The following is a 24,655-nucleotide window of genomic DNA, read 5'->3' as shown; positions in this document are numbered from 1 at the left end:
ACACACAAAATGTTTAAACTTCAGATTTTCAATCAAAGTACTTTGATCAGCTCAGCTGTGGTCTGTTAGCATCAGTATCAGTCATACCCCCTTTCAGACGCTGTGCTATTTTGTGGCTTCTGCCAAGATGCTCAGCTCTCTAAAGTGGACATCTTCCATCCTCAAAAGCGTTACAGACATGAGCTACTCAGCGCTGATTGCTATATTAAGTGTTAGATAATTTATGGTCCCTTTTGACATGTAAGTTGTTTAATCAGCATTTTATTTCCAACAAAGGCTTGTCAGGTTCAGAAAACATCTCCAACCCAAAGTTTTCTTGGAAGCCACCCACCAGAAGCAGAAACTTTCATTTTCTCCTGCGACTGCATTTTTGTCTGAAGCCTAATTTGGTGGGAGAACTGCTCACCTGGTAACTCTATTGGCAGGTGTGCACACTGTACCAAACACTCCACAGCACAGCCAAGAAAGTGGAGAAAATTTTCATAACCATGTCTTCTGCAGAAGCATATGCTTGGCCTGAAGTTAATTAAAAAGTGTATTAGAAAATATTAAAACTAAAGATCTTGAGAGGCCCAATTTGGGTGGAAAAGGGGGACTGTCACTTTACAAGGGTTTTTTTTACCATTTGTTTTTACACCTCTACTGCACATTAACACTTTAGCTTTATACTATATTTCCAAAAGTATTTGCTCGTCTGCCTTCATACGCATATGAACTTGAGTGACATCCCATTCTTAATTCATAGGCTTTAGTATGATGTCAGCACACCCTTTGAATCTATAACAGCTTCAGCTCTTCTGGGAAGGCTTTCCACAAAGTTTAGGAGTGTGTTTATGGGAACTTTTGACCATTCTTCCAGAAGCGTATTTGTGAGGTCAGACACTGATGTTGGATGAGAAGGCCTGGCTCACAGTCTCTGCTCTAATTCATCCCAAAACTGTTCTATCGGGTTGAGCTCAGGACTCTGTGCAGGCCAGTCAAGTTCTTCCACACCAAACTTGCTCATCCATGTCTTTATGGACCTTGAGCACTGGTGCGCAGTCATGTTGGAACAGGAAGGGGCCATCCCCAAAACTGTTCCCACAAAGTTGGGAGCATGAAATTGTCCAAAATCTCTTGGTCTGCTGAAGTAGTACGAGTTCCTTTTACTGGAACTAAGGGGCCGAGCCCAACTCCTGAAAAACAACTCCACACCATAATCCCCCCTCCACCAAACTTTAAACTTGACACAATGCAGTCAGACAAGTGCTGTATCCTGGCAACTGCCAAAACTGGACTCGTCCATCAGACTGCCAGACAGAGAAGTGTGATTCGTCACTCCAGAGAACACGTCTCCACTGCTTTACAGTCCAGTGGCGACGCTTTGCATTGCGCTTGGTGATGTAAGGCTTGGATGCAGCTGCTTGGTTTATACAACTGTGGCCATGAAAGTGATTGGAAAATCTGAATTCAATGATTTGGATCTGTGAGTGAATACTTTTGGAAATATAGTGTATATGAACACAAGGCACGCACATTCATTCATTCATTCATTCATTCATTCATTCATTCATCCATCCATCCATTTTCTAAGCCGCTTCTCCGTCAGGGTGGCGGGGGTTGCTGGAGCCTATCCCAGCAGTCTTCAGGCAGAAGGCACATTCATCCATCCATCCATTTTCTAAGCCGCTTCTCCGTCAGGGTGGCGGGGGGTGCTGGAGCCTATCCCAGCAGTCTTCAGGCAGAAGGCACATTCAGCCACTCCTAATTTCTGACACATCAAAAAATATATTGTATCATTATACCACCGTAACTTTTTTGTCAAGAGTATTCTTTCCACAATTGGCTGGTATATTTCAGCAGCTTCTTTGCAGAGGGTTGTATCAAAAATGTCTTTGTGCACTTTATGGTTCTATCAATAGACATAAACTCATCAACCCTGTAATAAACACAGCCTGACATTGATGTGCACCTAAACACAGAGCACCTCTGTGGTCTGTACAGTGGCCTACAGCGTAGCCTTTTTGGAATTCTTCTCCATGGAAAGAAGCCTCCCATCAGTTTGATGTTGATGCTAAAAGTTGTTTTCTCCGAAACAAATATTTTGTTAAACATTATATGAAGTAGCTTAAAGAACTTCATTAAAGTTTACCAATGGCCAAATGGTTAAAGTGTCCAGATACATTTTGGGCCACTATACATCTACAGTTCTTTTGTAAAGTTGGTCTAAATTGGCCTCTCTCTAAATGATGTAATACCATTAGCCTATATATCTATATCCATATCCATATCTATATCCTTGCGATGCTTCTCCTGCAGTTGTTTTTCTACTCCAACTTCCACTAATAGAGTACAGATAATATAAGCTGTCTCTAGTTCCTGTACTTCACCTCAAAACATTCACTTGAATCACAGGGACTTCTCAGTTCATACCCTCAGAAACCACTCACACTGCCTAAGGAGTACCTAACTCTGATAAAGGCTCTGTAAGATGTAAGAGAACATGCCAGAAAGCAAGTTCAGGGTCTCAACTCAAACAGTGGGTTTCCAACAACTCAGAGCTGGGATATATGCACTTTCAGTTTCAGATGCTGTTTCAAAAATGTAGATGTGTGCTTGTTAAGGCTAGAGCTCCAGCACAGTACTCCGGTAATTTCCGCTAGATGAGAGCAGCGGCTGTGATCTGCTGTACGCCAAGAGCTGAGAGCTCAGAGCGAACACCTAATGCACTCTTGACATTATCTGGCAGCTGCTGCCTCCTCACTCACATTAAGCTAATTGGCCCACATTGAAAGCATTTGAAGCCCTCTAGTTCAGAGGTTGGTGCTGACGCCCACTAGAGCATGCAATGAGAACCTCCGCTCTCTGCCGAGCGTCAGCCCTGACAAGGGCTACGAGAGCTTGGTTTCCAACAAACACCAATGACGGACAATGACTGGCCATCCGTTCAAGAAAGGTTCTTTTTGAATGACTCAAATGAGAATCAGTTCACGATCACAGATGAATCACAAAATAAGCTCTGATAATAAACCACATCCAAACAAGATAGTTCAAGGGTTATTTAGTAGAGACAATGGTTCCAATATAGAACCATGAACACTCAAAGGACCATTTGCATGATTAAACGGTTCTTTTTATAGTGAAATATTTCTTTAGACTGACATAAAATGTGTTGTATATGGTTCCATATAGCACCAAAATGGTTCTGTTATTGTTACAATGTCAATCTTGTAACAATGGAACCTTTTTGGTGTCCTGGTGCAACACGTTCTTGGTCAAATGAAGAACCATTTCACCATGCAAAGAACTATTTAATCACGCAGATGGATCGAGTGTTCATGCTTCTAAATAGAAGCACTGTCTTTACTAAAGAACCTTCAAGAACCAGCTTTCTTAGGAGTGCAGCTGTGAGGACTTCTCAGTTAGCCTGGAGTGCACATATATTCCCATGGCACTATGTTCCACCTCAACATAATACTCATTAAGGAAACTTATATAAGGCGTTTCTAAGGTCATGGTTTGGGTCATGGTGTCACAAAAAGGTGATTGATGGAACAAGGAACAGTTTTTTTTTTAAAAGAGGAATGCTAACGCCCTCATCTAGACAAGCCTGTGGTAATTAGCTAGCCAAGTGAACATTATAATGCGAAGTGTGTAACACCTACATTTTATGAATAATTGCTTTATCTGGCGTAAGTGCACGAATTTCCCTTGTTTTTTGCTTTAGCCATTAACTTGTAAAGGGTAAGGTAACAACACTTGCATCAGCGGGAATGCATAACAGATGCAGTAGTTACAACATTAAGCCCAGTTTGAAAATGGCAAAAGTTATAGATTTAAAATAAAAAAAATAAAGTAAAAGAAGAAATGAAAGCTGCATCTGATCACAATGATATCTGGACAAGTTCTACTCCTGAAGAACTTGAGGAAATATTGAGACAACTCAGGGCTGAAATATGGGGACATGTATAGTAAATAGGGGAAATACTAGTAACCCAGAAAATACAGGGTCACTTTCTAGAAGTTTCAGTAGGAAAACAAAAGGTCCAGGTAACAAGACCCAGGGAACACTTAGCCCTAGGAACACAGGGATGGCCCCCAGTTAATCAGATAAGGCATGTCCAAATTCATACCTTTGCAATAAGAGTCAATAAGAGTAGAGAACAGGAACACAGCCCTCACTTTACCCAGTTTGGCTGAGAACTTCCTTCTTATTTAGATTACATGTAGCACAAAAGTTAAACTGTGGCCTAAACCATATTATTAGATGTCCAGAGTTACCATCTCCAGAAAGAAAGAAAATGAAAAGTTTAGCATGACTTGTGTGAAAGAATCAGACTATCCTGTCTGTCTGTCGGACGTAGTAATGATTCAACAGGGCTTAGTCTACGTAAGGCCTGGCATGGTTAGCCAGAAAAAGTTTTTGGCAGACATGTCTGCCATGTGTGTTGATTCACAGGAAATCAAATGAGAAGAGAGGTGTGTGAGTCGAAATGTGGCTGTCAAACAAGGAGCACAGATTAAAAGATGGGAAAGAGCTCAACATCAGCATCATTATTTTCTCTTTTATTTAAGATTGTTTTTTCTTCCAGACCTGCAAAGAGGTACAGTTCCTTTAGCTCTTCATTTTAAACTTTCTCAACGTTTTAGCATCGAGTAAAACCCGTGGTTAAACTGCATTGGTTTCTTCTTGAGATCTTAATTTAATCATTTCCTCTTGAATACTGTTGAATACTGAACAGTTGGCAAGAACCTACACAGCTGATACAGGATTAAGACCATTAAAAGAAAATTAAAGAAGGCAGATGGAAGGGAGAGTGGTTTTCATACGGCCCTCAGCAAGATCCTGCGTTGACAGAACTCTGTGTTGCCCATCAGTACTTCTATCCCAGCATTCACCATCAGTGAGGCCAGATTATCGCTTTGTTCAGGCAGTGTGCGAAACACGATTTCTTCAGTTACCTTTTCAGATGACCCTAACATGCCTTTAGAACAAACTATCCCTGAATGTTGATCTTGAAATCAAATTGCTAATTAAATAAAAGATAACATACCAAGTCATTTTCTCACGCACCATATCAATCATAACTTACACCCCAAGATTTCTTTTGTCAGACACCCATGAGTGCAAAGAACTTTTTCCTCACTGATACTACAAGCTGAGGGAAGAGACATGACCACTGTGCTTTGTTGCCACGTGTCTCCTCAAAACAAGTCTCATATCTATATAGATCATATATCTTACCCAGCAATGTGTCCCATATCCCAACATCCATCTTATTTCCTTGGGGAATCTAACCCAAGAACACACAAACTCTTTTTGGATGTCCTTTTTAGGTAAGGGCAGCTGTGAAAGACACCACACAGTGGTGTCCTGTTTGCTACGCCTACCCTTTGCTTGAAGGGGTAATACAGTTCCCCTGCTCTTCAAAAGAGGCTTTGGTCAATTTTGCAATGCACCACCCTCTGATACAGAGGTTAAATGCAGAGCTGCAACTGAAAAGCCTCCTGTCCTGACCCAGTACCAGACATTTGGTAGGAGGGTCAATGACAAAGGTCTACCACCTAAAAGGCTGCACCCAGTAAAATGAAGCATGTGTCAAGGACCGGCTTGTGTGTTTTTCCATTTTTTTTCCCCTTCTTCAGGCCTGGCTTTCAAGGACCATAGCCACATTCTGAAAGGAGACTAAGCAGCAGCAAGTATGCTTTTGATTTAAAAGGGGGAAAGGCAGGAAAGATCTTGACTTGATTCCTTAGAATCCCATGGCTTTAAGGACATGTGGGAAGCAGATTTTTCTCTGTACAGGTAGACATACAACAGGTGCTGATCTTTTTTGGTATAGCTTTAAAGGCAGAAAAGCTTATTTCTGATCTAGGTGCTCCATAGTTCAAATAGAATCTTCTCCAGGACTTCAATCCATTCACATCATTTTCATGATTTCCATATAATCATTATTTGCCAATTCTTTTCCCCTAAACACCCCCCACTGTGAATCTATTCAAATTGCTCATGCTGTGTCAGAGAATTTCTTTGCTTATGTGATCACACGCCCAGAATGCTGGGATAGAGCACCAGGACAACAAGAACAAAGACTTAACCAAGAAAAATGTGAAACCAAGAAAGATAAAATGAGCTCAAAAGACCAGAAGGAGGAAGAAGAAAAAAAAAAACATTATCTTATAATTACTTTGTTAATAGTTTTGTAATGTTGTATTGATTCGGCTTGCTGTGTTTGTTGGGTTTTCTCAGAGTAAACGAAAGGGTGTTAGTTTCACAGTCCCTAATGTCGGTCCATGGCAGCACTCTGGAGCAGGTCTGTAGGGGCCTGGGCTGACGGTCTGAAGGCTGTCTGGAAGCCTGGGGGAGGTGAGTGGAACTGGCTGGCGGGGTTGGCTGAGACTGCGGGTGGATATGGTGCCCAGCTGGCTCTGTGGAGGGGGACCTGGGCACCAAAGGGCGTGTTGTGAGGGGGCTGGGTGGGCACTGTGGAGCCAGAGGTGACGTCCATCTCTGTAAGGGCTTGCAGGGACTTGAGCCAGTGAGGAGGATTGTCATCCTGAAGAGAGTCCAGACTGTTGCCTGATGACGCTGGGATACCTGCGGGTGAAAAAGCAAAGCAAAGAAGTTAAGCGAACCTCCAAATACTGCCATGTTGATGTCCATTTACCTCCTCAAGTCTATTCAGAATGCAGGCAACCATGGAGGGAACTCAAAAATATTGAGCAGCTATTATGGGACTAATTACCATGGAAACAGGATCTCTTTTTTTCCCCTTTTTTGCTTGGTATAAGGAAGTTGAAATGTTCCTGGTCCAGAGGTTTTGCTGCGAGTCATTAATTTCAAACCTCCTGCAGATGATGGATGTCGCCCGGCAGCAGCCACCAACACCCAGACAACAGACGTGACTTCCATACAGATTGCAGCTTCAACCTCAGCTAGCTCCAGGCATTTTTGCCCAATCTCTATCTTTGTAATAGCAAGCGGCATCATCCTTGTAATAGCAAGCGGCATCAACTTTTAAATTACTGCCCGTTTGCAACTTATATTTCACATTTAAAGAGAGCCTCTTTCTTTCATCTGAATGATGCACAATGACATCTCCCTCATCAAAGTACAGATGTAAAACAACTTTGTGGCAGAGATTCTAATAACATTCTAATGTTTTCCGATGGATAGCCATAGGGTCGCACTTGAGGATAGGTAAAGCTGGTATGGGTTTGTGTAATGTGTGGCCTGGTTAAAACTGCAAGTGGAAAAATTGATCTGGAACAGGTGCCCTCGTCTCCAACCTACAGAATGCTTTTGCATTGCTGACATTTGTAGTGAAAAGGTTACAGAAACAAAATGTTTTTGAATGATTAAATGCATTATTTGTTCCTGTTGCAAGGCATTTTATATGCCATTTGTTTGCAAAACAAACAAATAAATAATAAAAAAAAAAAAAAGCTAAATAACAACAGTTCTACAAAATGTCAGCCAAGTCCTTCTCTATGACATGGGATCTGAGAATTTGATTGGCACCAGCCTAAAAAAGATGACTGATGAATTTTGTGCTGTTTACTCGCCCTACTCTTCATGAACAAACAAACTCCTAACAGCTCCAGGCAGCAGTAGAATGACCTTAATATCGCATTGCACATAAACTCTTGACCCAAGACGCACCAAAAATTGGCTACTTCTGTCATGCTTATAGACAGTGTGGCAAATTTGTTTGCATATTGATACAAAAGGTTATATGGTTGCAGATGTCATTAAACTACAAACAAGAACAGCAAAATATTTCTTTAACTTAACAAATAATTTTTGTAAATGGTAACTGAAGAAAACTAATTCAGTAATTCTGACTTCAACTAAATCACTTCAAAGTCCCTAGGGAAATAAATGTCAACTTAGTGAATTAAATTTCACTCCTTAAATTAGTTGGACTTAAGTTGTATTGCCTCATACCCTAAAAATGACAAGAGTTAACTGTTCCAATGTCACTATTCTAAGGTTCAAAAGAAAAAGTAGTGGACTGCTTCTTGACAATTATTCTTTCCCAGAACATAATCAATTACACCTGTAATGTGTAATGTATTACCCGTGATGATGGCAGGGTCCATCCAGCTTGCTGTGCCATCCCAGCTCAGGCTGTGCGTGATACCCCCTGTGTGATTCATGCCTGACGAGGAGGACGAGGAGGAGGAGGAAGAGGAGGAAGACGAAGAATTTGGCAGCCCACCAAAATTGATGTTGATGTTTGGTAAAAGCGCTCGAAGGCCATCCTGCCACTCTTTGACATTTATACTCTCTACTGAACTGCTGTTTTCTGAAAAAAGAAGCAAAAATAGATGCATGAGGAACAGACATAGTGCATTCTTCCAAGTTAAGTTCACATTACATTACATACATTACACATAAAAATCAGGCTGCAAATGTGTATACAAATAAACAAATGAAAATGTATAGTAAGGAACACAGTCTGCTTGAATAATACAATAATTGTGCACCTGGACTCAAAACAAAACCCAGAGCCTTTTTGCAGTAAGCACCTGAAGCTTTTGTCCATAGGGAGGATGTGTACGCGTATGCGTGTGTGTGTGGGGGTTGGGGGTGAACTAGAGGTGAGAAGGTCAGTAAAGAAACAAAACATGAGGGAGCAGGGCATAGTGGTGAGGGGAAATTCTAGTAAAACAAAAGAGAGGGGTAACAAACACACACTGAGGTGGTGCATCACACAGAGCCAGCACCACCTGCCAGAAAAAAAACAAAAAAAAAACAACAACGAACATTTACACATTGGGGGTCTAGTTATACCCTGTGGAAACATCTTCCTTACAATTACATAGCCAGAATATAAATATAACAAGCTCTACATTTTAGACTTTTTCCCCCAACACGGCTATTCAGGTAAGACCATGGCTGTCTGTGTTTGAATGAGTTTATAAACTTGTGTGGAGTGAATATACCAAAAAACATCTGAAGGATAATTTTAATCTAATACTTGAACAAAAACTGCCTTCTGAAAAAAATTTAATTTTTATGAGTAGAATGTTTACTAGACTATTCATTCAATGACAGAGACACTGGTAACTAAAGAGTCTGAATGACCTGTGTACTCTGTCTTACGTTTAAGCCTAAAAAGTGTTAACCACATAATTTAAGTCAAGCACTCAGAATTACCCCTCATTCTGCAGTATGCGATATGCACCCTGCTTTTGACTTAAATGTGCATGTAAGTAGAGTGAAGCAAGCAATGATCACCTGTGGTGCTATTTGCATGCATAGATAAACAAGCAGTGTGATTAATTCATGTAGATGGAATGAGAGCTGGTCTCAAAGTCTATTTTAACTTGAGACGCAAAGTTGTGTGAAAGTGCCTGCAGCAAACAGAACTTGTAGGTTCCCTTCAATAAACATCACTTATGTGTAGACTACACTTGCCAACATGTGCTTCCACTTCACTGTGAGCACATTGTGCTTCCCTGATGTCTATAAATTGAAGCGTGTTGACATCAATGGACCAAACTGCTGCTCATTTCAAACTGAAGCAGAAAGTACTAAAAGATACTACTTGAGCATTTCATTTTATTATTATTAATGGCAACTTTAGAAGCATGGCCTTGTTTCTGCTTGTTTTGTATTTTGTAATAACAGTACATTAACTGCTTCCATTCATAATTTACTTAAGAGTTGATTATTTGATGACTTTTTCATTCATCCATTCTGAGTAGAATGATCATAACACTAGTGTGTGAAAGACGCACTACAGCAAACATAACCATAGTTCTGAAACATAGGGACTAAGTCTGCTGTCATGAATGGTGATAAAGCCAATGTATGTTTGCTATAAAATGTGTATGGTGAAGTTGGCACACAATAGATTAGTAGTGCATGCTTCTGTTAACAAATACAGCAACGGGGCAGGGGGGGGTGCGGTAAAGCATGTGGATGTGACTTTGAAAGTGACTCATTGACTCACAACCTTGTTTCCAAAAAAGTTGGGACACTGCATAAAATGTAAAGAAAAATAAAATGCAATGACATGCAAATGTTAACCCTATATTTAACTGAAATAATCAAGAAACATCATATCAAATGCCAGCAACATGTTCCAAAAAGTTAGAACTGGGGCATGTTTACTACTGTGCTGCACCACCTCTTCTTTTAACACTCGGTAAGCGTTTGGGAGCTAAGGAGACCAACTGCTGTAGTTCTGAAAGACAAAGTTTTCGCAGTCTTGCTTGACACAGGATTTCAGCTACTCAACAGTTTGGGGTCTGCATCATATAGTTGGTTTCATAACAGGTCATGAATGGGTGAAAGGTCTGGACCGCAGACAGGCCAGTTCAGCACCCTAACCCTCTTACTACAGAACCATACTGTTGTAATATGTGCAGAATGTGGCTTTAAACGGAGTGGATTTACAAGCACTTTAATAACCCAATAACTGCAGAAAATCAGATTGTCAGTTATCTGATCTGATGAAAACGTTTGCATGCTCTTGAGTAATCAGATAATGGGAAAATTCCAGGTCTACATGAGTCAGGAAATCAGATTTCTATTTTGCAACTAGCCAATGAACTCACAGAGGACAACGTGATGTAAATGTTATGTACAACAAAACTCCATGCCATGTTATTTTTTTTTTCTTTTTTCACACTTCACACCACTTCACCTAAAAATATGAACATGCATCACCTGGAAGAGGAATATTTAACTCCTTCATTTCTTGTTTGGTTTCAGCACCTTTCCGAAAATGTTTTGCTGCCATCTCGTGACATCCACCATCTGTTCTCAGACTGAGAAATCCGATAGAAAACATAGTACGAGTATAGATGCACTGTGAAATATGATTACTGAGCTAAAATCCAGCTTTTTAATTGGATTCCTAGATCAGATTATGGTGTTTACATGACCTTTTGAATAATCGGATGACTGTAGAAATTAAGACTGGATTATTGAGTGCATGTATATGCACTCATTGTCTTGCTGAAATAAACTAGGAATACCCTGAAAAAGATGTCATCTGGATGGCAGCATATTTTCGCAAATTCTGTACATACTGTTCAACATTAATGGAGCCTTCACAGATGTAAAAGCACCCATGCCATGGGCATAAATGCAACCCTATACCATCATGGATGCTGGCTTTCGAACTGTGCGTTAATCACAAACCACGTAATCTTAAGCCTAGAAATGACAGTGATCATGATTTTCAAAAAGAATTTCAAATTCCATAGGACACTTTTCCACTACGACTCAGTCCATCTTTAACAAGCTCAGGCCCCGAGAAGGCAGGATCCTGTTTATATATATTTTTTTGTTCTTGAACTGTTGCACCATTTACTCATGCAGTCTTTCACAGAGTGGTGAACCCCTCCCCATCTTTACTTCTGAAAGACTCAGACTCTCTGGGATGCCCTTTTTTCTTACCCAATTATGTTACTGACCTGTTTCCAATTAACCGGATGTTTTATTAGCATTACACAAATTTACCTGTCTTTTGTTGCCCCATTCAATCTTTTTTGTAATATATTGCTGGCAGCAAATTCAAAACAGGCATGAATGTGTCAAAAAACTTAGCATCCACATTTGATATATAGTCTTTGAACTACTTTAAATTCAATAAAAAGGGTTTCACTAATTTGCACATCACATTCTGATTTTATTTACATTTTGAACAGCATCCCATTATTTTTGGAAACAGGGCTGTAAGTAGTAGATGTATGAGTTTGAAGATTATCCAGCATTCTCCAGTAGGGCATGGAATATGCTTCAGTGCACATCTTTTAAAAAGAAGAGACAACTACAAACCTACATGTCTGTAGCAATGACTGTCAAAACATGATGTAAACAGCTTCTAAAAATGTTCATTCATTAAGTCAGTTACTGCTAGAAAAGCACATCAGCGAGTTTAGTGATATCACTTAGGACTACTATAAAATTAATTACACAAAAAGCTGAGAACAGTGATTTAACATTAACATCTGATCTACAGGTTTTCTGAAAGAGCACAGTAAAACAAATATCCCGATTCATCTCAAAACTGCTCCATTCAAAATCTGAATCATCATCATTTAGTTCTTTTTACATCATCAGAAGATCTGGACCATATTCGAAGCCATGTGACAAGACTCTACAGAACAAAAGCACATTAAATGGCCATGAGACAAAGATGACCAAAGCACCCTAAGGGCCAGTGTAAGAACAAGAGAACAGAGGTCTTCCTGCTTTTCAGCTCACTATTCCTTTGCATACACTCAAATGGAAGTTTAATCTAATCTTGAACTTGGAACCAAAGGCGTGCCAGGAAACAAAGCAATTTAGCCAATACTACACCCTGAAAGCAGTCTCAGCGAATTAGGAAGATGATTATTGTTTCATGTAAGATGGCTTCGAGCTAGACCGAAAGGAAACACAACCAGTGTTTAAAAGAACAAAGTCAATGAAAGATTAATATGAAATTGCTGTGCAAGTGCTCTGGGTGCAGGAAAGATCTGGGGATAAGAGAATTCTCGCTGTGAGCTCTACCACATGTAGGCAACGGCTTCAGAAATACCACGTTTGATGTACAGTAGTGGGGCAAAAAAAGTGTGAACTCTCTGGAATTAACTGGATTTAAAAAAAGTTCAGAAAATGTAAAACTTGAAAAGTTTAAGATAACTTGAAAGAATACTGACAATGGCATATTTAACAAACAGCACACAATGTTCTATAGTTCTGGCTTGGTTCCAATTAAGGAACATTAGGTTACTCCTGTTTTTTCGGATCACTTTCATGTTGCAAGACCAACCTCGAGTTTTGGGTCATAGACACATGCGCAAAAGTTCTGTTGTGGAATCGAACACTAAATGTAAACAATCACTCAGCTGAAACGGTCAATGTAAGATCCTTTTTCCAGTCATTAAAAAGAGCTTATGCTTGGATGCGCATGTAGCATTTGTACAATACGGAATGCCTGTTAACATTCACAAATGAAATCAATATGCATGCTGCTCAGGATCAGAAGAGGTCAGACTGACAACCTCCATAAGTGAACAGCAATGCAGTGTGCTCAGACGTAAACAGTCTACCTGTGCAGACACTGCTACAGAATAAACTGCAATCACTCTTCGTGAAATGAGGAACAGCTCCAAGGCAAAGACCTTAACATTTACCAGAATTTTCTTGATGGGGACAATTGATGTAGTCTACATCTACACGTCTTATCCTATTACCAACATAGCACCACACTGCCTCCTAGTGGATAAATGTTCCCCTTTAGAAACACACTCAAAAGATGCACAATCCTGTTCTCACTGAACTTGAAGCATACCATATTGAATATCTAAAACCTAGAGAAAAACAACACTAAATGTTTGCAGAACAGTACTACTTCCAGTACCAAAGGTTTAAGTTCTCGCTTACTTGGAGGTTCTCAGCTCTAGCCCTTAAATCCAGAGTCCTGTTCTGGAGTTTGCCACCCAGTGTCATTCCTAACACTGATTACAAAACTGCAGAACCAACATCTGATATAACTTGTAAAATTAATATCACCCTTATTGATTCGACATTAACTCAAACCGAACGCCTATACATTAAATTTTGTATAAAACACATAATTGTCAATTAACCAGCAGATCTGCATTTCGCATAAGCCCCTGTCCACTCTTCAAGCTCACCTGTGATGGGGATGCCTCCCAGCCCTGTACTGTGCTGCTGTTGTTGAGCTGGCAAAGTCAAGTCCAAGAAGCTGTTGTGCTGTACGGTGGAGGGGGCAGCTGTGGTGTTGTGGTTCAAGTGCGCGAGATTGCTCCTTGCAGACATTGCCAGCCAGCTGTGGCGTGAGGCTTGTGTCTGACTGGGAAAGCTGAAGGAGTTGTACACAGCCCGCTGCGAGACTTGGGAGAACCCACGCGGGGGCAGCACAGAGTTCGCAGGGAAGTGTGCGGTCGAAGCAGGGGGAAGTAGTGGGCCTTTGCTGGAGGGGGCGCTGTGGAGGGGGCTGTGCACAGGGACATGGGGGAAGCCGTGTGCTGGAGTCATGTGACTCATGGACAGTGAAGTTTTGTCCTGCACTGACAGCTCTTTCTCGATGAGGTCAGCCAGCGCCTTTCGCGTAATATCAAAGGGATCAAAGCCTAGGTCATCCTCTTGCTGTTTGTTGGAGGAGCCAAAGCCAAAGGCCGCTTGCCAGTCTGTTGAGGACGATACTGGTATGGTATCTGCCAAAGAAGGAGGGGGTTAATTATTCATTTACAAATATAAGAGACTGTATCTTAACTTTTTTAAAACCAGATATTAAAAATAAGTATGACATTCATTATAAGAATCACTACAGCTAGACACATTTAGTGTTTAGCCTCCTCTAAGAAATCCAGTTAAACACATTAAAGAAAGTAATTACCTGAAGAGTTGAATTATTGTTAAATCAGAGACAATACTTAACTCTGGGGCTGTCTAATACGGGGGCCTGACAACTCACAAGTACCAAATCTCAAATGTAACTGTCAAAGAGCGCCCATATTTGTGTTCAAGAACACTGATCAATTACCACCTGTTCTTGAAACATAGCACTGACAATTTAATAATTTTCTAAACCACTGAGCTCCACTGATTGTCTGGCTTGCTAACCTGAGGTGAAGAGGCTCTGTGGTTCAGGAGCAGTGGGCCAGTCCGTGTTGTTATGGGGGGAGCTGGGGAAGCCAGGCAAGTTGCTTGGGATGGGGTTAGGGTGCCTGAAGTTGCTGTTGTCAGAGAACAACGACTGCGACTCTGCTGCGGCCCCTTCAAAGGGTGAACGCACGGTCAATCCAGATACACTAATTGGCACCACCAGGCAAGGCTTAGGCAGACCTGGAGGGGGCGATGGCGAGTCACTGCAGGGAATCTGAGTGGAGAGAGTGCAAGTTGGTGTGTGTCAAAGAGCAAGAATATTACTCAAAAAAAGAAATGAGAAACCAGGATCAGTAATATAAGAGACATTTCATACACTGGAAATACAAGATATGTGAATTCATTCAGAGTGCTACACAACATATTTCTGAAATGTGTACTGAGTAATTGTGATGTAGAAATCACCTGTGGCAACGTTTCCCCATTTCCTATACTGACGGCTTCTGGAGGTTTGTCACCGGGGCTGAGAAAGGAGAGAGATCATTTGCTAGTCAAAGGCCACTTCTAATAACATTATTTGATATAAACAACCTAGAAAACTCACCATTAATCTCATTATTAAAAAGGCATTAAGTTAGTACATATGGACTATGGTTATATAGATTTTAAGAGTCTATGCAAGAAAGACAAAACTGATAAGTCTGGGCAATATTTAAACAAATGTTGCGCCACTGAATGCTGTCAAGATGTGTAAAATTTTCTAAAGTTTTACGATCCATTAATTATCTGCTGCAAAAAAAAACGTTTGTTTATCTAGGCCTCTCACAATTATTACATAACCACTTAATCGCAAGTATTTGAGGCAATGGCAATTTTTCTGAACTGACTGTAATCATTTTTCACAGTCAAACAATGTGAATGAGGTGCATTGGGTTGAGGTCACTAAACGTAAATAAAAAGAAAGCAGTAAATGCATTTAATACAATATGATGGGCCTTATGAAAGCAAAAACTAACTTCTAATTTGGTACTCTAACGTGTGAGGGTAGCCCTGGGTAATGTTTGTTAGCTATGCAGCAAATCCTTTTTTTTTTTTTTAGCACGTATGCTGGCAGAATAAGTATTCTCTCTTATATTATAAATCTCATGAACATGTAGTGTTTAACAACACTTGAATCTGTGTAGTCATTTGTGTGGTGTGTGCAAACAGTACTGACTAAATAGTTCAAAAAGAGTTAGCTACTAAGTAAACATAGCTAGTAAGTAAGGTGGCTAAACAGGCAATGTCAATTAAGGCTCATATTTTAATAGTTTCTAACAATTAAAAAGAAAAGAAATTGTTAATCAAAATTGTTTGTATCACAACCTATTGTGTTGTGACCTCACTTGTTATCTGCCAGTCTGTATATGTTCAAAGTTCTTCTATATTACTGAAAGTAGACACTTGGCACTACTAAATGACTGGAGGTGGTGCAAAGCACAGTGGACAGTTGTGGGCCTGTTGTAGGCAGTGGCACATTGTGTGGACCAAAAAAGCCTATGTTTACCACTTGCTATTTCATGCAGGCTATCCCAGACACAGAGGCTACCTGTACTGTGTTACAGGCTTTAATTCAGCTCATTTAAAAGCGTTAATAGTAGCTTGTTAACACTTTCACAGGGCTCAATTCAATCCTAAATATGTGCAGGATTCATTATTTTCATGCCTCAAATGTTCACAACCACTTGGGTATCTTCTTGCTTTTCCTCTCTGAGAGCCATGCATCACAACATAAACAACCACATAGCAGACGTGCTGTTAAGGCAGGGGCTTCTGTGGAAAAAGTAGTTATTTCAGAAGGTGATTTTGATGATGTGTCAGACAAGTTACTGCTTTGGCAGATTATTTGCCAGCACAGACTCAAACCACTACCCATTGTGATTCTAATTATATTCATGCAGCTAGAATGTGCTGGTCATGTCAGCCGCTTAATACCTTTGCACTATTTCACCCCATCTCTGTGGTCCTGGTGAGGCCACTGAATCTGAACCAAGTTGGAAAATGGTACAAGGACAGTCTCCAGTTATATTTGTGGCCACTAGGTGGGAATCACAGCTGAGCAGTTGCAAGCAGGCAGTGTAGCAGACCATATGGCATGCAAGTGCCTTGCTGATGAAAAATAATGTATGCCCATGATGGGAGAACTTGGTGTGAGGCTGGTGCTGTTTCCTCTAGACCAGAAGTCTTCAACTCTGGTCCTTAAATTCAGTTTCTAGTTGAGAACCCTACATCACATATGCTTAACCACTATTTATTTTAATCACAGAAGTGTGGAGAGTCTGTGCCTAAGTGCAATATTACTTGATCATTGCCTTGCGGAAACTTCACCGTTTGTACTCAGCTAGAAGTCTGCTACACATTGAGCCTCTGACACAAGTGGACGTCAAGTGAAGCTCACAGAAGTCAGCTTTCTTACTGCAGTCTACCACATGAAAACGTGAGAGAGCTGCACAACCATCTTTGGATGAATTTTGGATGGTACATGCCACACACACACACACACACACACACACACACACACACACACACACACTACACCCCATTCTACTGCTTCTACCTCAACCCCTCAATGAATTGGTGTATTCCGCTGGCTTTCTTCACTAACAAGCAGTATACATGTCACTCTGTGTTGTGCTCTGTACGGGGCTTGAGCTATCATGTGGACTTATCGCATGGCTTTGGTCAAAATCGAAGCTTTCACACTGAGTGAGGGAGGTAATCTCTTTGGGATCCAGCAGCTGACACTAGGATCAGCATCTTGCCACTCTGCCCAGAACACAGCCATGTTCTTGGCAATGTAGAAGGGCATGTACACTGATACCAGGTCATTGCAATTACTTGTTCTTTCAGGTCTACAGCATCTGTGTGCCCTCCCCTCACACAGTGAACTAAGCATTACTACCTGAGGCTGAATAATTTCTGTGAACACAAATCCAATTTCTTGTGACTTTGTTGGCACCATCTTTGCTCACCTTGTGGTCAAACAACATCTGTCAATATTTAGAATCCTAAAAATGTGATCTCATTCCCTGATATTACAATATCACTGTATCATTGTATTTGAATGAGTATATCACATAAAGTGCCCAATTAATTAAGTGGATATACTATAATTGATGGAATAAATATATATATAAAAACCTCCAACATGCAAATGTAAATTTTTAAGTTAGAGAGATGGATTCCAAGATTTCACAAAGTTTGCACAGATTATAAAACTAGCGTACATTAGAATCATGTTCAACTCTGTTGTCTTTCTGGTTTCCTCAGACACAATTTGTATTTGTATTGTGGAAACTGAAAAGGGAGGCTACTGGGGTAGCTACCTGGCAGGTTCACAGTTTGAAGAGAAGGGGGAAAGAACTGGGAGGGGACCAAGGCCCAACTCTGAGTCTGTCCCATCTGGAGTTAAGTGCTCACAGTCTGAGCCTCCATCAAGAGGTGGGCTCTTGCGGTGTTCTGAAAGACCATTGGCTGTTTTTCCTGTGGGCTGTAATGATGGCCATGCATCTTTGTTGTTACTGTTGGAACTGTAAATAAAAAAAGAAAGATTGTAAGTGGAAATGATGGAGAAGACGGAACGAATGGAAGAAAAAATACTATACTGTACAAAATTTAAAAAGTAAACAAGTACAAAGACATGGTTTAAATGACTCCCTGGACATCCAAAAAAAAAATAAAAATCAAGAATTCAACCCAGTTTAGCAATCCCAAACCTCTGTAGAGAGCCCGATTTGCCCTTTGTCTTTTCCCCCGTCCCTGTGGAGGTCTGTAAGAAGTTGGGGTTCATTTTGTAGAGCTCTTGTAAAAGCTTCTGTTCATATTCTTGATGTTTTCCAGCCTGCAATTAAAATACACAATTTATTTGAAACTTTGGTCTGGACTAACACATCAGGTGGAGTTACACATGTATAACACATGAGGTGAAGGTAAAAGCATTAAAAAAAAAAAAAAAATACAACTTTACCTGCATCTCTTCTTTTGTAAAACTAGCTGCCTCATCACCCAGCTCATGAAGATACATGCAGTCTGGTTTGGGGCACTGCATGCTTTTTAGAAAGTAACTGCAGTACTTTGTTGTCCCTAAAGATGCCTGCAGAAAAATATTGTCAGTCATTTGAACAATAACAAGGACACACTTTACTTGATTTCCATTCAATAAAATCTTTATTACATTACTTATTATATTACCTTAAGTGTTCTGCCATCTACTACTACATTGTTGACACACTGTATAGCTCTTAGGGCATCTTCTGACCGAATATATGTGACATAGGCACTGGCGCTAGGACCCTGGTGGGAAAAAAAAAAACAGGTGGAAATTTGGACAAATTAGCATGTTTTGCAGTTTTGGCAAAAAAAATTGCTTTTAAATTGAACTTTTAAGGCAGTTTAACATACATTCAGAATGATAAGAATGATGAGAAAAAACACTTTTTACCTGTGAGCCTGCATATGAGGTGCTGTTGTTGATGACCACTTTATGGATTTTCCCAAACTTCCCAAAATATTCCGGCCTCTTCAAGACCTGAAATGCAGTTTGGAAGAAACAAAGCCAAGTTACTAAACTGTCTGGAAGGAGCACAAATGTGTCAAAGGCTTACTACTAACAAGAGCAAGAAAAACTATTTCTTATCCCTGTTGGAAAGCACAGAAAATACAATAAATATTTTCTATACTTCTATATTAGGCCATACAGGCCACAAGGATCAATGATCATCAAAAGCTGGACTAAGCCTAGGTTGTTACAACAAACAGAAACGAGATGGAGAGCAAAAAAAGCTGAGAGGTCTAAAAAGGATTACAAATTACAAACACAGGTACCATTACAACAACACTGGGGGGGCAACTTATGTTGGAATACAAAGTCGATCTACTAACCATGCTTTCAGCAATATTAAACACCTTGTAAACAACCCATTCTGGATGCCATAGAAAAACAAAATGCTGCATTTCACAGCCATGGGAACAAAAGGAACAGTCAACTGTTCATTCAGAACAGAACTGATGACCTCAACGTCATCAACAGGATGTTTACAATGTTTACAGAGTCAAACACTCATGACCGAACAAAACCAAAGACTGAGCCTAGCATAAAGAGACACTACCAGGCCTTTAGTGTTTAAGTGGCATCTCACTGGCAAAAGAATTCTGTTCAACAGACTGCTTTTGAGATTCTAGTCACTCTCAAACCAAGACCAGGGCCCAAACATTTCTTTGTGGGCTTTGTTCAACCAAGGCCGCTTGCATTAATGCCGCCCCTTCCCCCCAATTCAACTCCACCACAAAATATAAGGGCATGACCAAAGAAAATAAAAGATGACAAAAAAACTAGGCAGTTTTCAGACTCTGTGAACTAGATGACAAAATGCACTTAAAATTAAGCCCTGCTTTTAGTCAGTAAACACTTCACGTGCCCTTAGACAGAAATGTTTCCTCAGCTTTGTGTTCCTAATCTCATTCAACACTTTTGGAACAGGCAGGCATGCTTTCACTTTGCCTCTGCTTTTTTGGAGTGAATAATTTGCTTGGTGCCGGGAGCTATTCAGGGTGCATGACGTCAGCAGTGATGGCACAGAGAGAGGGAACGAAAGAACGTCAGAGATACATAACAAGAGAGGGGGAGAGAGATATCCATGGGCATGCTGCAGACTCTTAGTTGAGTCTGAAAATCTGGTTGGCAGCTAGTCTCCTCCCCCCATCCCCTCCTCCCCCCCCTTGAACCTTTTTGTTTATTAGATTCTGATGAGTTACATCCATACAAATGGTTCTCAGTATTGCCTAATAAACATTCAATGACCATTCCAAAAGATTTTTGACTTTTTTTTTAATGAAATTTATGAAAAAATTATGGTACAATATTATCTAAACCTCTGAAAGTATAAAAGTATGCTAAATGTGTTGTACTTTATTAATAACACACTTCATGTAAATATGGGAGAGTACACTAGTATGGAATCACCTCAGGGTCGGCGAGTCTCTGGGATAGCCCAACCACGAACACCAGGTTCCGCTGGACAACGCGTACACTGGCTAGGTGCTTTCGGTTCTCTGTGATCTTCTGCTTGCGCTCATTCTGCTTCTGCTTCTTCTCATTCTTTATCCTCTGCAGCTCCTCCTGAGAGAGGGGCTTGTACACAGCTGGGTCCTCTGGATAAGGCTAGAGAAGAGCATCACACAACCCCTCACTGACTCAAAATACAGGTTTAAAACTAACAGTTTGTGCACCACAGAGAACACAGAGACAGCCAACTGTCTCAAACATCAGCGTTGGGAAAGGCAACATCATCTCCAGTGTGGCCACTAGAACAGCATAATACAACTTTTCACAACTTTAGGATGTTAAGGTAATGGATCTCAATCACTCATTTTTTTTTCCTTCCAATATCCTAACAAGAATTTTCTGATAGCGGCCTCAGTGGGCTAAGTGGCCAAATGACGGAACAGAGGCCAAGACCAGATTTCACAGAGCTTCCCTCCAGAGGTTCTTCTTAGATTCAGCATTTTCTGTTGTTATTGGCCCAATACAGATACCTGGTATTGAATTGGTGCCATCCAAAAATCAGCAATGCATACGAAGAGAACACTGCAGTCAAATCAGTCAGCTCCACACAGGATCAGAGAGAATATGGATAGCTGTGAGGAAGTAAGTAAATCTTGCTGTCCTTTGCAGCCAAAACATTAAATATTACCAATAAAATTTTCATGTTATTATAATTAGCAATCTGCTTACAGACTGTTAAAAGTATAATTAATGTTTCAAATAAGATGGGGTATCTCAGTTTAAAGGTTAAATAACATTGCTACTACTAAATCTTGCACCTTTATACCTTTACATAATTTCAGACAGAGAAAAACCTTTATCCACCCCAGGAATCCTTTAGGATAACAGTACTTAGCAATAACCTGCTGGCCTTGCAAAAGACAAGAATTTAATCTGAAAAGCCCCATCTAATATTTGTTCTCTAGAGGAGCCTTAGGTGCTTTAGTGGTATAGGTTAAGTTAAAGCTTTAGGGCAGTGAAGATTTGGGTCTTCTTGCATGTACAGTGAACACTCAGGGAATGCCCCTTATTGATCAGTGGACAGACGAGGGGCGTTTATGATGAAAGGAGAGAGAAGACAAATTGTTGAGACTCTCAGGTTCTTCTGCCACATTCCCCCCAGACAGCTGCAAGCACCGCAATGATAAAAATCACTCAAACCCTGAGGCAGTGGAGCAAGCATGAATTTTTCTATCAAAGCTCTCTGGGATGTTGAACACCAGCCATCAAAACACTTTTCTACACCAATTCCCAAGGAACTGTTCCCTAAAAATAAAGTGCTGCTCTACAAAAGATCCATATGGAGTTCCTCAGGCTAAGAAAAAATATTAAAAGGAAAGCCTTTGAATGTGACTTGATAAAAATTGTGCTTTTTAAAGACGCCTCTATGCTGTTCATCAAGCTCATCATGTAATCTAGGGAACAGGCAATTTAACACCACTTTCAAAGTTAAACTGTCAGAGCTCTCCATGACTGCCACGAAAACATACAACACCAAAGAAACTGTACTGATTAAATCTTCAGCAGTCAATTATTTTGATTCATCACAGCTTTAAAGTTTAAAGAAAAACATACATAATTGATCAGTTGCATCTAACGACAAGGCAATTCTTCACTTTGTCTAAATGCCAGAACTACCCATTTAAATGGCAAACTATGGCTGTAAAGGCAGATGAAGCTCTACCTTCCTGCAGGCGGGACAAAGGCCATTCTCATCTGTGCGAATGCGGTGCCAGCAGAAACGGCAAATTTGGTAGCCACAGGTGCAGGGAAAGAAGTTGACATCGTCAATCTCCAAAGGCTCCATGCACAGGGGGCACTCCATGGGGTCCTCTTTCACTTCAGGGCTACGGGACATCCTATGGCACAAAGTGGCAAGAAGTGGCATTATTACAGTGTGAGGGAAGACTGTGCACAAAACTGAAGAGAAACAGGAAAAAACACTCACACATACATGAATACACAGACATGTGTGTGTTATATATCAACTAAACACTATGTTTTTGCCCGTTAAAAACTATTTTGCAATAAGGTGGCCTGGTGTCTCTTAACGAGTCACAGCAACCCCCAATAATGGCAGAAACGTATTTACCGCTGGTATTGTGTTGGTAATGTTGTTAATTTATTGATTTATTACATGTAAACCACAGCAAGACAGAAGTATGCGCATATATAAGCATAACTGAACGTTTAAACATGTTCAGTGATATAAAAACCTACATAAATGCACTGTTAAAGTACCTCACATTAGGAGCTGCATAGACTAATCGAATAGTCATCTAGTCCATCCCCTAGTCACAGCAAGGGGGAGCTGTCGACTAGTTGGAAAGAGGAAAGAAGGGGGGAAAAACAAAAAACAAAAAAAAAAAAAACCCACTACCAAGGACTCATGCATATGGTAAAGAAAGTAAGAAACTGTTAGTCTGGAAATACTTCAGAAAAAATTGTATCTAATTCTACAGTCAGCTGCACAATGTGTAAAGCTATGATTAAGTACTATAAAAACACTTCTGCAGTGCATAACCATCTCAAAGCATTCAAAATGAGGCATTCAGTGCTAACCACTAACACCAGTAGTAGCAAGACATATCACGCTTGAAACAGGCAGGATAGCATCACAGAGTTGTGATGAGCACAGCAGTCATGCTAGAAAAACATTCAGGAAGGTTGAACGCTGAAGGCTGAACGCGCTCAGTGCAAGCTAAATGGTCTCAGTTGGTAAAGTTTATGCTACATTTACTATTTTGTTCTTTCATCTCCTGTCTTGTTTATTTACAAGCTGTGTTAGACATCAATATGAACTAAACATTTGAAACAGCTTGTACACATACACAAACATGGACTCGAGGGACTTTTTTGTTTTTGTTTTGACAATTATAGCGAGAGACTGATGTAATAGATCTGTGTAATACCCTTTCTCCATTTCTTCCAGTTCCAAAATCCTAGGGGTAAGCAAATATACGCATGTCTCGCTATCCACTTACAATCACATCACGTGAAACAGATGCTAAAAGCATGGGCGAAGAGGGTCTTAAACACATCAAGCAGAATCAGAAAGCACCCAGCAGGTCCATTTGAGATTACTTCAATAACTAACAAAGGTTAACGTAATTAGCCCAATGCTATTTTGACGCCTCCTCATGGTACGACGAGGCTTGTGCGCATCAGAGAAGCAGGGAACTTTACAGCCTGGAGTTTTAACTCCTGTCAGGGTCTCCCATGGCAGATACAGTGGTCCCTTTAGAATCTTCTATATTTCTGCATAAATATGACCTAAAACAATCAGATTTTCACAATCACAAGTCCTAAAAGTAGATAAAGAGAACCCAGTTAAATGAATGACACAAACATATTATACTTGGTCATTTGTTTATTGAGGAAAATGATCTAATATTACATATTTGTGAGTGGCAAAAGTATGTGAACCTTTGCTTTCAGTATCTGGTGTGACCCCCCTGTGCAGCAATAACTGCAACTAAACGTTTCCGGTAACTGTTCATCAGTCCTGCACATCGGCTTGGAGGAATTTTAGCCCATTCCTCCGTACAGAACAGCTTTAACTCTGGGATGTTGGTGGGTTTCCTCACATTAACTGCTCACTTCAGGTCCTTCCACAACATTTCGATGGGATTAAGGTCAGGACTTGTCCATTCCAAAACATTAACTTTATTCTTCTTTAACCAAACTTTGGTAGAATGACTTGTGTGCTTAGGGTCGTTGTCTTGCTGCATGACCCACCTTCTCTTGAGATTCAGTTCATGGACAGATGTTTTCCTTCAGAATACTCCGATATAATTCAGAATTCATTGTTCCATCAATGATGGCTAGCTGTCCTGGCCCAGATGCAGTAAAACAGGCCCAAACCATGATACCACCACCCCCATGTTTCACAGATGAGATAAGGTTCTTATGCAGGAATGCAGTGTTTTCCTTTCTCCAAATGTAACGCTTTTCACTTAAACCAAAAAGCTCTATTTTGGTCTCATCCGTCCACAAAACATTCTTCCAGTAGCCTT

The 24,655-nt window shown here is 40.4% G+C and overlaps 1 protein-coding gene across 1 annotated transcript in view; it reads right to left on the bottom strand.

Moving 5' to 3' along the window:
- Window positions 1–4,524: 4,524 nt before the first annotated feature.
- cnot4b (CCR4-NOT transcription complex, subunit 4b) overlaps window positions 4,525–24,655 on the bottom strand; it is a 33,947-nt gene continuing 13,816 nt past the window's right edge. The window contains exons 2-13 of the mRNA XM_017695842.2: window positions 22,324–22,498; window positions 20,559–20,756; window positions 19,038–19,124; window positions 18,788–18,889; window positions 18,564–18,689; window positions 18,313–18,437; window positions 17,923–18,126; window positions 15,023–15,080; window positions 14,576–14,831; window positions 13,624–14,166; window positions 8,061–8,288; window positions 4,525–6,577 (exon numbers count right to left, since the gene is read on the bottom strand). Coding sequence (XP_017551331.1) covers window positions 6,261–6,577; window positions 8,061–8,288; window positions 13,624–14,166; window positions 14,576–14,831; window positions 15,023–15,080; window positions 17,923–18,126; window positions 18,313–18,437; window positions 18,564–18,689; window positions 18,788–18,889; window positions 19,038–19,124; window positions 20,559–20,756; window positions 22,324–22,497 — 2,418 coding nt within the window. The 5' untranslated portion in view covers window position 22,498 and the 3' untranslated portion in view covers window positions 4,525–6,260. The remainder of the gene's footprint in view (window positions 6,578–8,060; window positions 8,289–13,623; window positions 14,167–14,575; window positions 14,832–15,022; window positions 15,081–17,922; window positions 18,127–18,312; window positions 18,438–18,563; window positions 18,690–18,787; window positions 18,890–19,037; window positions 19,125–20,558; window positions 20,757–22,323; window positions 22,499–24,655) is intronic.

This window comes from Pygocentrus nattereri, chromosome 1, assembly GCF_015220715.1.
Source record: "Pygocentrus nattereri isolate fPygNat1 chromosome 1, fPygNat1.pri, whole genome shotgun sequence".
Lineage (NCBI taxonomy): Eukaryota > Metazoa > Chordata > Actinopteri > Characiformes > Serrasalmidae > Pygocentrus > Pygocentrus nattereri.
The sequence above is the reverse complement of the archived record's forward strand: the minus strand, read 5'-3'. Positions and strand labels throughout refer to the sequence as shown.